The 13,399-nt window shown below is 50.3% G+C and overlaps 1 protein-coding gene across 11 annotated transcripts in view; it reads right to left on the bottom strand.

Annotated features, from left to right (window-relative positions):
• ADAMTS17 (ADAM metallopeptidase with thrombospondin type 1 motif 17) overlaps positions 1 to 8,717 on the bottom strand; it is a 338,906-nt gene extending 330,189 nt beyond the window's left edge. For all 11 annotated transcript variants that reach the window (XM_070620387.1, XM_070620368.1, XM_070620376.1 and 8 more), the window contains exons 1-2: positions 8,561 to 8,717; positions 7,725 to 8,095 (exon numbers count right to left, since the gene is read on the bottom strand). In XM_070620387.1, coding sequence (XP_070476488.1) covers positions 7,725 to 8,095; positions 8,561 to 8,639 — 450 coding nt within the window. In that variant the 5' untranslated portion in view covers positions 8,640 to 8,717. The remainder of the gene's footprint in view (positions 1 to 7,724; positions 8,096 to 8,560) is intronic.
• Between the last annotated feature and the right edge of the window lie 4,682 nt (positions 8,718 to 13,399).

Below are 13,399 nucleotides of genomic sequence, written 5' to 3' on the forward strand. Positions count from 1 at the left end.
TCTCTGAAGCCTAACACTCACCCTGTCATCACAGTGACAAAACATACCAGTGTAAAATGCTTTGTTGAAAAGTGCCACTTGTGTCCCCTCCCCGACAACACACGCAATCTCAGCACGAGGTAAAGTCTTGTCAGCCCTCCTTACCTGCCCATCTCTTCCCTCTCTCCTCTCCACCACCCCACCCCTGGGAAAACTCCCCCTTCCCTGGCACTCTGTGTTCCAGCCCACTACCCCCTGTGTCATGGGGCATTTGTTACAGCCTAATAAATAGTTTGTCCCTCTGAGGCAACACAAGAATTACTCCTTATTTTTCCAATGTCTGCCACATAATAGTCACTCAAGAAAATGTGAGTGGAAAGGACTGGAATTGAACAAACTGGAATGGAACAGATTCAACTGGAATAAAATGCATTCAAATGGACTTCCTGCAGGCGCCCCTGCTCAGCGGTTCTCATCCCTGTCTGCACGCTGGAGTCACTGGAGACTCCTGATGCCCAGGCCCTGCTCCAGGCCAAGTGAATCAGAACCTCCGGGAGGGGAACTCAGGCAGTGATATTTTCTAAAAGCTCACCAGGAGATTTCAGTGTGCAGCCAGGGTCAAGAACCACTGTCCTAGCTTTTAACTTGGTGCCAGAAAGGCCGGCCACCTACTGCCTTGATTTCAATGTCTGGTGGCGCCCTGGATTTGGAGTGCCTGCATGACTGAGCCTTTCTCTGACCGTGGGGCTCTGCCCACTGCCTGGCTTTGTCACCGCCCTGGCTTCACTGCTGCCCCATGACCCCAAAAGCTGAGCAGGGCTGCTCGGATTTGCATTAATCCTTTAGTCACCATCTATGCAGGGACGTGAGACACAGGGAGATGCTCTTCCGAGGCCTCCCTTTTCCACTGATGGCAACAAGAAAACACCAGTAACTAGCCTGGGGTTTCATGAAATGCAAGAGGCCTGCAAACATCATCTGAAAGGACAGAGCTGGGAAGGAGTAAATGCCTGTGGAAGACAGAACTAGAAGCCCTGAGGCCACTTGGTTCTAAAGGATACGATAATCCTCCAGGAAATGGTGCTCTTAAAAGAGAAATCTAAGTTTTCTAAGATTTGATATGCTACTAAAGAAGTTTGTGTGAAATAAAACATATCAGGTACAACCTGATACTGTAACAGTTCTGAGTGGTTCCTTGTCAATTCTCTTTGTTCTGGGTACTTGCATTGAAGGGTTTCTATACTGCTTTGAGAGAGCGTTATAAATTAGGGGTTGTTAAACCCACCCAACCCCCCCCTCCCCCCCCCCCCCGAAGCAGCACAGCTCTCCTTGCAGCTTGGAAAACGCTTGAAGGACATAAAGGTTTTTACCACCTTATAACACCAGCACAACTTCTCAGCATAACGTAGCAAACGCTTTTAAGGCAATGTAAAGAAAAGCTGTTGTACGGATGCTCTGGAATTGAGGAGCAGGATACCACCACATGACTGCTGACTTTGCTGACCTACAAAGACCACACTGCAATTTCAGTGCCTGGGGGGCCCTCCGAGCCCCTCCTTCAGGAGGCTGTGGCTCCTTGGTTCACTGGAGCGGCTCTTAGGTCTCCTTGTCTCCATGGATGGGTTAGCAGAGGTGGTTTGAGAGGATGGGGGAAATGGGGTTGTGAGTTTGCTTCTTGCTTCCAAGAAGGAAAAACAATCCTGTCACTGCAGGCCCTCCTGGACCTGCCTCCAACTTTCTGGGGGGCCTCAGCGGAGTCTGGGTGGCTCACACACCTTCCATGGAAGGAGCAACCCCGACCTGGCACAGGTGTAAAGGGCTTCCCAACCTCCACAGCGACTCCCACTGCCCCCGGGCCTAGAACACCATCCAGAGTCCCCCTTTCAAAGTTGTGCTGCAGCCTCTGCAAATGTCACATGCCTAAACACAGATTCTTCGTCTTCTTTTCAAAGCCAGCATCCCTTCTTGGAACGTGAGGCCAGTCACTGCAGGCTTCTCCCCCTTTCTGATCACTCGAGTCAGTCACAAAGGTTGTCAATTCTTCCTTCAGAATCTCTCTCGTGTAGTCTTCCTTCCTTTCCATTTCCACAATCCAAGGCTTGAGGCTCATCACCATGTGACTCTAAATGCTCTCCTCCTCTGGTCCTCCCCACCCTGCTATCACCAGGGACAACAGCCAGAAATGTACCCCATTGCCTCCAGGCCAGTGATCCTCAAAATGTGGTCCCAGACCAGCAGCAGCACCTGAGAACCTGTTAGAAATTCCTGTTCTTGGGCCCACCCCAGACCAACTGGATTAGAAACTCTGGAAGTGGGGCCTAGCAATCAGTGTAACAAATCCTCCAGGGAACTCTGATACCAGCTCAGGGTTGAGAGTCACTGCTGTAAGATAAATTCTAAATGCCTTAGGTGGGCATCCAGGGCCCCACTTCATCTTACCCACACACCTGTCTGTTCAGTTCATCTCCTAAAATAATTACCTCCCATCCCCATCCCACAGCCAACTCATGGACCCCTTATCTCGGGAAAGACCTGGCCTTGGTGGCTTTGCCATCACTCCTCCCTCTTAGAACCTGAGGCCCACCCTCTTCAGCCCCAATCCTCCTTCTCCCTGAAGGCCCCATCCCACCCACCCTACCACCACCCCCGACTGTCCCCTCAGCCACCCTGTAGGCTCCAGTGGACCTTCTGTGCCATGCAAATCCAGACTGCCTTCCAAGATAGGGCCCACATTGTATTTCTCTTTGCGGCTTGTTGGGTGCCTACCAGATTGTCCTCTGCATGGCAGGTGTATGATAATGATCTGTTCATTTAGTCAACAGTGTTGACTGACTGGTTGATTTATAACTGGAAAAGTCTGGGAACGGCCTATGGGACAAGAGAAGAAACGTGTTTTCAATGCCTTAATGTGCCAGGCTCTCACTAAACGACTTCACAGACTTTATCTTATTTCATTCTATCAACAGCCATGCAAGGCCGCTGTTATTTATTCCCTGTACGGCTGCAGATGGTGGGATTCAAAGGAGGTAAGTGATTCACTCAAGATCCCAGCCCTGAATGGCCGTGCAGTCTCATTTCTTAAAGAACGTGAGCGTGACCATGCATCTGTGTGCCTGTGTGCCAAAGCATGCACGGAGAAAGGTTAACTGGTGACTCTGTGTGGTTCCCTCCGACGTACTGGCTGCAAAAACATCTCCCGTTGCACACACCCAAGGCCAGGCAGCTGCAGCATCTCAGAGTTCAGGAAATAAGCTCCAAGAATGCAATCAGTCTAGGAAGATGTCTTCTGTTCATCATCCCATCTTGCACTTTATCTGTTTTTAAATGTTGCCAACTAAATAAAAGTTCAGATGGGGAAATCTAGTTGTGTATCCTAGGAGACGGTCACAGGCAGCCTGATGCCCGTGAGTGGTGGGTGTAGAAAGTCACCATGAGGCTGCGTGAACGTCCTTCCAGGAGGAGGTTAGAGGCTTAGAATTCTCTGATCCAAGGCCTTCCCTCTAATTTCTCCGCACCTCCAAACTTCACAACTGTCTTTTCCTTTCTTCTTACTTTCCTTAACATCTGCTCAATTGTTTCTTTATACAAAGCTTTAAAAACGTGTTTTGCATTTTCCAAATATATTTATGATAAATTCTTTGTAATATTAATGAATTACTTAGAACTATGTGGCTTTCCCACACCTGTATCAATGTAATGATGTATGATAGTAGTTTGGTCTATTTGCTCCTTTCCAAATGGTCTCCACACCATATATTTTTACCAAGACTAATTCCTCCTTAGCTATATGCGATCAAGTGATGCTGCATTAAAAAGCTGGGCAATCTCATAATGTCAATCAAAAGAAAGTTTGATAACTCTAAGGGGAGAGGCAGCAACCTCCGAAACCTGCCCCTTCGTCACAGGAGTCACGTAAATGCAATTCTCTCTTGAGAACGGAGCCCCCAACTCTTCCAAGCCGCCTGCTCGCTGACAAGCTGACCTCACCCCCCCACTCCTATCTGGACTACACTTCTTCCCCTATGGAACAGAGGTGAGCCTTCTCACAAAAGCCCCCAAACAGACTGCGAGAAGAGCTATGAGAACTATGAATGGAGGAAGCACCACGAACGATGTGCTACCAGAATGGCCCCTGCTCTGCAATCAGGCTGACCAGCCAGAGCCAGGGGGGGCTGGGCCACCACGTTGATCCCAATGACCAAACTGGATGAGAGAGACTCCAAGCAAGGGCCCCACAGGGCGTGGCTGTGACCCCAGAGGAGGCATGCTAGGAGCATCCCTGACCTTCTCTCTGGCCCTCTGGGGTGGCCTGGAAACTGGGCACAGCTTCTTACCATCCCACAGCCCAGAGCCTCTGGGTGTCCTGTCTGGTCCCAACATCTCACCTACAGTGGGCCCCTGGCAGACTACAGCTTCAGCCAAGAAGTGTGGACAGATTCTGGTGGGTGGATTCCCCTGAACTTAGCACTAAGGAAAAAGGGTCACTGTTGGTCACATGACCAAACCCACTGGCAGGGGTCTCCTCTCCTCTCTGTCCGCTCCTCCTCATGTGTGGGGATGGGAAACGCCCCTTCATCCACTCATTTCAGAAAAGCAGCACAGAGTGAGACTGACACTCATTCTAGCCCTTGACATCCCATCACCACTGCCCACTCTACCTGGTGAAGTTTAACCTGGCTCCAATTCTGCTGGCCTTCCACGATCTGGCCCCATTCACAGGAAGCAGCTGATCCAAACTTACATAAATTCTTTGGGAACAGAAATACCTTCCTCACATACCCAAAGCCCTTTGCTTTGAAGTTATACAAGAGTTTCTGTAACTCTTCCAAAAACCTATGTTATGTCTAAGGACTCTTTGAAATATAAATAAAATGAAGCAGCATAAACAGAAAACAATTAATACTTGAGCCTGTGGTCTTTGAAGATCCAAAAAGTGCAGTTTGCACAGCTTTTCAAGATAAGACTGAGAGAGGGAAGCCACAGACCCACACCCTGGGCCACTGTCAAAAGTAGGGGGAGCCAAAGAGACCACAAGACTTCTCTCCATGCTCCAGAAACAGTTAAGTAATGATCGATTCTAATCATACATCTCCTTTAAACAGATACCAAACATCTCTGGAGAGAGCATGAATTCCATGCAATAGGAAACAGAGCCTGCATTCCCCCTGCCCCTGCACTCAACACTCTCTGATAAACCATTCTGGAGATTTTATATGTGGCAGGATTTAACTGATGCTCAATATTAGAATAAAGTTTTATTGAACACATCCATCTGTTTACCATTTATGGCTGCTTTTGCACTAAAAGGGCACTGTGGAGTAGCTGCAACAGAGACCAAATGGCTCACAAAGCCTAAAATATTTACTATTTGGTCCTTTATAGAAAAAGCTCGCCAACCCCTGCTGTACATGACTCTTTAGCTATAAAGAGGCTTTGGAACGCCCCCACTGTGGACACCAGAAATTATCTAGTTGACAGCACTTCTCCTCCATACCTCACAGCAGAGCCGGAACTGACAAAGAGAAACACACACACGCCACATCTCCACCTCACAGTGCCTCCCCCGGTCAAGAGTGACTCACAACATTACCACCCACCGGAACCACCTCAAGCACAGCTGAGAACCAAAATCAAAGTAATGGAGGGCAATGCAGACTTGGTTAGCCTAAGTTCCTGTTTCTTTTCTGTATGCGTTCCACGACCACCTTGCAACCAAGAGGTCCACTCCAAGTCACCACGCTGTCTCTTCCGTCCCACCTTCAGCCCTTCCTCTATACAGTGCACTCAGGAAGAAGCCTCCAACGTCCAGCTCACACGAATGGGACAAACAAGGCAGAGTAAACAACAGAAGTGTCTACTCAAGCAGGAATTTCACATCTCAAGTTGTAGAGGTCCACCCACAGCTGGCACACAATGAATGCAGCCTCCTGGCGGGGTTCCTTTATCTAAAGCACAGCGCCCTCACATGGTGCTAAAGGGAAGGACAGTCTTCCTGGAAGAACCGCAGGGCTGAAGTGAACCCTCTCTGTTCAGATGCCGTCTGCAAGAGGGCCCAGCACTCAGGGAGGGTTTTAAGTCAGTGTCATCCAGATTTCCACCCTCGGCTCCTTCAGAGAGCTCCTCGCTGGAAACTGTACACCAAGAAGTATAAACTCTGACCTCTACAGAAACTCACTAAACCGCAGCAAATGGGATTCAGATGTTTCCATGTACAGTACAGTGATGTGACCTAGACTTTAAACGCTTTGGCAAAAACAGGAAAAATGATGTGGGCCTTCCAGTCCCTCCCAGAACATGATACGGCCTTGACCCGAGTCCTACGGTGATCTGAGCTATTCTCACTCCTTCTTAAGCTTCCTTACCCAGAGCCCACATTCTCCACCCCAGCTCCCACTGGCTCCTACCAGGCCCCCAACCAAAGACGCTAATTCCTCTGAGCAAAAGTAGATCCCATTCTGATTAGGACTCAGAAGTCCCGAAAGGGGAACTGGCGAAGGGCAATCCTAGGAAATCACCACCAGACTTCTCTACACTGCTGGGAAGAAAGCACAAGTCCCCCACAAACACCTAGACCCCCTGGCTCTCTGGCTTTGCTGCACACTATGTGGGTAAAGGCCAGAGAATTCTAGATGGTACAGCAAAATAAGACAGAGGTGAGAGAAGCAGTTTCTTGTGCCTAAGAAGGACAGACAAAAAGAACACTAGAAAATGCTTCCCCAGAGGTTAGCCACGACAGAAGCTAGAAAAACCACCTGCGTGTTTCATGCTCCTAGCCAACACCAGGCTTTGCTTGGGGCAGCTCATACGCCAGCCCTGCGAGCTCCTCAGGGGCACGATAGAGAAGCTGGGAAGTGTTTGGCTGGGCACCAGCATAGTAGAGGGATCAAGTGTGAGCAGAGGCAAGGCAGCGGTGCACAAGGACTTCCCCTGCCTCTCCGAACACCTGTCACAGGTGCCTCAAATGCAGCAGGGCAATGTCCTTGGGGGTGGGGAGGAGCTAGCAAGGGAGCTTCTGGGGACAAGGAGAGGGTCTTATCACCAATGTAAGCACCCCTCAGGCCTGACTGAGAGTGGGTGCCAGACAAATGCCTGCTTATGTTATAAGAGAATAAGGATATGAACACCCTCCCTTCTCCCGGTTCTCACGTTTCAAATAAGAGTAGGTTAGTGGCCTGTCAGGGGACCCATCCAAACTTCCTTTTCCAGGTACAGAATGACGCAAAAGGACAGAAAGGAGGTGAATGTCCACCACCCCATCCTCACATCCAAGAATAGATGAGATACACACATGTAGGTGTTCCCCATGATAAGCACACATACACACCTGTGCAGATGCAAACAGTGTTCTCTCCACACCTGGGCAAAGTGCGCCTCTCAGTCTAGGGGTCCGACAAACTTGACCCTCGCTAGGCCTGTGCTCCCCTGGGCGGGCTGCGGCGGGTCCCCCTAGGCAACCCCAGACCGGCGCAGGCCCGGTGCACCGCAGAAACTCAACACAGTTGGTGGAAGAGAGTGGACAATCGGACCCTTCCCCTCCCACCTCCTTTGCTCATAGACCCTCAGGAAGATGTAAAGGGGCGGGGGCGGGAAGGGGCAGCAGGAGGTTCCCTCTGGCCGCCAGCAGAACACAGCTGGAGGCTGACCTTCCCTCCGAGGCGCCCCCACCCCCATCCCAGCCCTCTCCAGGGGCCACCCCTGCGCCGCGACAGACCGACAGGCAGACCCGGAGGGGGCGCGGGCAGTACCAGGCCGCCGGCGGCGCCACAGGCGCTGAGCGAGACGAGGGAGCCGGGGTGGCCCAGCACGCGGCCTGAGTAGAAGCACAGCTCGGCGGGGCGTCCGCGGCGCTCGGCTACGCCCGCCTCCTCCACCTCGAAGCCGCGGGACAGGAAGCGCAGGTCGCGGCGCAGCTGCAGGTACAGGTCGCGCCCAAAGGCCGGCAGGTGCAGCAGCAGCGCGCGCTCGCCGGGCCGGGCGCGCGGGGCGGTGGGGGGCGCGCGGGGGCGCCGGCGCCTTCGGGGCGCGGGGGCGCCGGGCAGCGGCGGCAGGTGCACGTCGTCCGGGCGCACCCGCCGCGGGAGCACCACCTCCACGTCGGCCGCCGCGTCGCCGACAGCTGCGGGGAGAGAGCAGACGCGTCAGCGCGGCGGGGCCCACCCGGCCGCCCGCCCTCCCGCCGGCCGCGCGCCGGGGCCAGCGCTGGGCATGCCGCGCCAGCGCAGGGACAACGCGGCCCGGAGCGGGCGCTGTCTGCCCTTCCCTCGCCCCGGCACCTCCACGCCGGCCAACGCCTCCGCCCGGGCCCCGCGCCACCCGGGGAAGGTCTCCGGCGCGTCCGCCCGAGCACCTCCGGGAACGGCGCCGCAGCTTCGGCGTCCAGAGAACCCGCAGTGGCGCGGCCGGCGGGAGCCCCGTCCTCCGGCCGCGGCCCGCGCCTCCCGGCCCCAGGCGCTGTCAGCGGTCCGCCGGCGGAGCCGGGCCGTGCGGGCAGGCAGGGGCCGCCAGGATGCCGCGGAGGGCAGAAGGAAGGTGGCGGCGAGAGGCGCTGGCGAAGAAGGGGCGGTGGGAGAGGGAGCGCTACCTGTGCCCGGGTCCAGTCCCCAAAACAGCAGCAGCAGCAAGGGCAGGACAAGAGGAGGCAGCAGGGCGCCGTCACACATGGTCCTGGGGAGGAGCAGCCCCCCGGACGGTCGCGGCGGAGCAGGAGCGCGCGAGCGGCGGCGCCAGCCGGAGTGAAGCCCTTCAGCCTTTGGAAAAAGTAATTAGCGCTGCGGACAAACCCAACGTGGTAAATCCCAAGCCCCGCCTTCCCCTAGGAAAGCAGGAGTTGATTGGACGCTCGCTTCCCCCTGCCCCGCCTCCCCCTTTCCTATTGGCTAGGACGAGTCTAAACCATGGTGCGTAGTTAGGTTGTAAGCATTTTCTTACACGTGGTTTCTGGGCAGTGGCGGGAACCGGACACCAGGTGGCGCGAGGGAGCCGCCTGGATTCTCATGATCCCGAAGGACCCGGGAGGACGCTCCAATGGTCTTCAGAGTTTGTCCTCATTTTCGAAATCCCATCTGGCCCTGCCGTCCAGCTTCCCAAGAAAGGCCAGAAATCGTCCTGGCCAACAGGTTTCATCCATAAAAGCATATTCTCTCTGTATCTAAAGTAAAACCAGCTTTGGTTGTTTGTGGCTGGGCACTTTCTTGCACACCTGAATTTGCATCCAATGTAGCGGTATTTATCCAAACGCTTCCCACGTCCTGTCGTCTTTATCCTCACCAAGCCAGTGGATCAGGCATGATCACACCCTCTGACACACTGAGAAACAGGGAGAGAGAGTTTAAGGAGCTTGCTAAGTTACCCAGGAGTTTCTGTCAGCACAAGAGCGAGAATTTGTGGTCCTGACTTCGGGCCCAGTGCTGCTCCCTGTGAACAGCAAGTGCCCTCCAAGGCAGGCAGGAAGGAATATTAACCCAGTTTTACTGGTTAGGAAACTGGGGCACAAAATGGCAAAGCCGGGACTTGAACCCAAGTCTTCCAGCAACAGAATGAGTTCATTCTTTTCCCACCAGAATATACTGAAGCTGGCAGGAAAATTGATTCCTTATCTTCCTGGGGAGCATGTTGTAGAAAACAAAACAAAGCAGAATCAACCAAAGTGTACCCGTTCTCAGTTCTCTCCTCTTCCTCCCCTGTTCTGCCTGTTTCTATTCTCTCAAACCAGAGAGTTTACAGCACTCCTACTGGGCTCTGCTTAGGGCTTCTCAGAATCTAAAATTTGTCACAGGATTACATGTCATCAGAAGAAATCCAGAGGTGAGCAGTGCCCAGCTTCCATGATGTTTAATTAACCATCGGAGTGGACTGTGTCACTGATTCTCAAGGAAGCCCGCTGCTCTCACTGCTGTAAACTTGCTGCTCTTGTGTCCCCCGGGGTTTAGCTGGTGGAATCCTCTTCTGCTCTGTCACTCCTGCTCACCGCTGGGCTGGCCACTGCTAGGCACCTAGCAGTTTGTCCACTGTTCCAGAGGCTGCCACTCACTGCTGGGTACCTGCAGTTCTGGAAGCCTTGGCACTCGTCCTGCTTTATGCCCAGGCTTTGGGCTTTTTCCCTCCCCCTTGATCAGCCTCAGCCAATCGAAGGCTCAGCAGCATCTTCTGGTGGCATAAGAAATCTTGATGAGCTTTCTTGTGCAACTTTGTTGGCAAAAGAGCCATCTCAAAGGCCTGCCACTGAAAGCCAGGAGTAGCAGCCACACTGCCTCGCAAGAACAATTCTTCTCCAGTTGGAGTCAGCCTGAAGTAGTCATCGTCAACCTATCAGATGGTGCTCAAAGGCATTAGTCCGTAGAGGCATGCAAACTAAAAAACAGCAAGATACCATTTAATTCCCCAGATTGTCCAAAACTAAAGAGCTTGGAAACATGAAGAATTGAAGAGGACGCTCTCCTGCCCATGGGTGGGAGTGTAAATTGGCACAGCTGCTTTGAAGAACAATTGGGCAAACTATAGTAAAATTAAAAATGTACACACCCTATAGCTCTGCAGTTCCACTTCTGATTAACTATTGCACAGAAACACTGGCACATGTACAAGAATGGTCACCATGGCACATTAGTAAGAGCAAAAAATTGCAAAAACCTGAATGTCCATTATTAGATAAATGGCTTATAGAACACCAGGCACCAATAAAAAGAAATGCAAGAATCTCATATTTATAGCAACATGTAGAGACCTCCAAGACCAATTCAGCTGTCAAATTTTTAAAAATCAAGAGGTAAAATAATGCATATAAAATGATAATACTTGTGTAAACACACACAATATTAATTCGTTTGTATGGTAAAATCATAGAGAAAAACCTGGAAGGATACAGACCAAACATTTTCAACACACTAAAGTGTTCTTTTTATATTAAATTGCATGAAAGGCTGCTACATCAGTGTCCAGTCAGGATGACTGATAGCATCCTGGGTATTTCAAGCAGAGGGAATTTGACACAGATGACTGATTACAAAAGTTGGGAGGGACTGAAAGATTAAGTTCAGTGATCATATGCTGCCATTGCCCCTGGGGTCCATTGCAGCCCCAGGGGCGTGTGCCCGCTGCTGCACTATTGAAGACACTGTCACAGTTGGTTCTGGGTCTCCCAGAGATGCAAACTTGACCAGGGGCCCATGCCTATTGCCACTGCAGCAACGTCCAATACCTGCTACACTGGACCCTTATCTCTGTCCCTTGACACCTGATCTCCTGCAAGGGCTTCTTTTTGGCAGAACATAACAGGAAACCAAAGAAAACGTAAGGGAGTCAGAACATGTGGGTTACAGACTTTCAGCCTCCACAATAAAAAGCAGATCATGGAAGACAGCACATGAGGCTGGGAGACAGACCCTCTAAAAGTCTTAATCTGGCCTAGATGAGTGTGAATTCCCTTTGCCCCTCATCATTGTGTTCTTCAGTCACCATTAAAAGTTTAAGCCTCCCCCCGGAACAATCTACTGATTCGATGCACTCTCTATCAATATTCCATTGGGATTTTTCACAGAAGTAGAAAAAACCTAAAATTCTTATGGAACCAAAAAAGACCCTGAATAACCAAAACAATCTTGAGAAAGAAGAACAAAAATGGAGGCACCACACTTCCTGATTTCAAACTACATTACAAAGCTATAGTAATCAGAACAGTATGGTACTGTCATAAAAACAGACACATAGACCATGGAACAGAATCAAGAGCCCAGAAATAAACCCAAGTATAAACAGTCAACTAATATTCAACAAGGGAGCCAAGAATACTCCAGGGGAAAGGACAGTCTCTTCAATAATTAGATTTGGGGAAACTGGATAATCACATGCAAAAGAACGAAATGGGACCCCTATCTTACACCACTCACAAAAATCAACCCGAAACAGATTAAAGACTTCAATGTAAAACTTGAAGCCATAAAACTTGTAGAAGAACACATAGGGAAAAAGCTTCCTTAACATTGGTCTTGGCAATGATTTTTTGGATGATACCAAAAGCGCAAGCAACACAGCAAAAATCAACAAGTGGGACATCAAATCAAAAGCTTCTGCACAGCAAAAGAAAGAATCAATAAAATAAAAAGGCAACCTATGGAATGGGAGAAAATATTTGCAAATCACATATCTGGTAAGGAGTTAATATCCAAAATATATAGGGAACTCATACAACTCAAGCGAAAAAAATAATCCAATTTAAAAATAGGCAAAGGAGCTAAATAGATATTTTTCCAAAGAAGGTATACAAATAGCCCACAGGTACATAAAAAGGTGCTCAACATCATCAATCATCAGAGAAATGCAAATCAAAACCACAATGAGATATCATCACACACCTGTTAGGATGGGTATTATCAGAATGACAAGAAATAAGAAGTGTTGGGCTGGCCCCGTGGCCCAGCGGTTAAGTTTGTGAGCTCCACTTTGGCAGCCCAGGGTTTCGCCAGTTTTGATTCTGGGCACAGACATGGCACCGCTCATCAGGCCATGTTGAGGCGGTGTCCAACATAGCACAACCAGAGGCACTTACAACCAAAATAAACAACTATGTACCGAGGGGGCTTTGGGAAGAAGAACAGAAAAAGAAGATTGGCAACAGATGTTAGCTCAGGTGCCAAAAAAAAAAAAAAAAAAAAAGAAGGGTTGGTGAGGAGTGGAGAAAAAGGAACATTTGTGCACTATTGGTGGGAATGTACATTGGTGCAGCCACCATGGAAAACAGTATAGACATTCCTTGAGAAATTTAAAATAGAACTATGTTATGATCCAGCAGTTCCTCTTCTGGTTATTTATCTGAAGGAAGACATTATACTAAGTGAAATAAGCCAGTCACAAAAAGACAAATGCTGTATGATTCCACCTACATGAGGTAGCTAGAGTAGGCAAATTCATAGCGGCAGAAGGTAGAATGGTGCTTACCGGGGGCTGGGGGAGGGGGAATGAGGAGTTAGTGTTTAATAGGCACAAAGTTTCAGTATGGGACGACGAAAAAGCTCTGGAGATGGATGGTAGTGATGGCTGCACAGCAATGGAAGGAACTTAATGCCAATGAACTGTACACTTACAATGGAAAATGATCAATTTTATGTATGTTTTCCCACAATAAAAATGTGCTTAAAAAAAGAATCATTACTATTTGCTATGATCTCATTTCATCTTAAAACACACAAATTGGCTTGCCTTAATTTTGTAGAAGGGCAGGGCTTAAACCCATTTCACAGATGGAGGAGCCGGGGCTCAAGGGGAGATTAAAAACAAGACAAACAAGCAGAGGAAAGCCCTACAGGTAGCAGCAGAGGTCTGGAGCTCCCCTTCCTTGTCCCGGTCAGAACAATTCCTTGCACTCAACTTTTTAGCTTGTCCACCTGCCTTTTGTGAGCAGCTCTATTCTGATGGCCAGTGATCT

This window comes from Equus przewalskii, chromosome 1 (assembly GCF_037783145.1).
Source record: "Equus przewalskii isolate Varuska chromosome 1, EquPr2, whole genome shotgun sequence".
Classification (NCBI taxonomy): domain Eukaryota; kingdom Metazoa; phylum Chordata; class Mammalia; order Perissodactyla; family Equidae; genus Equus; species Equus przewalskii.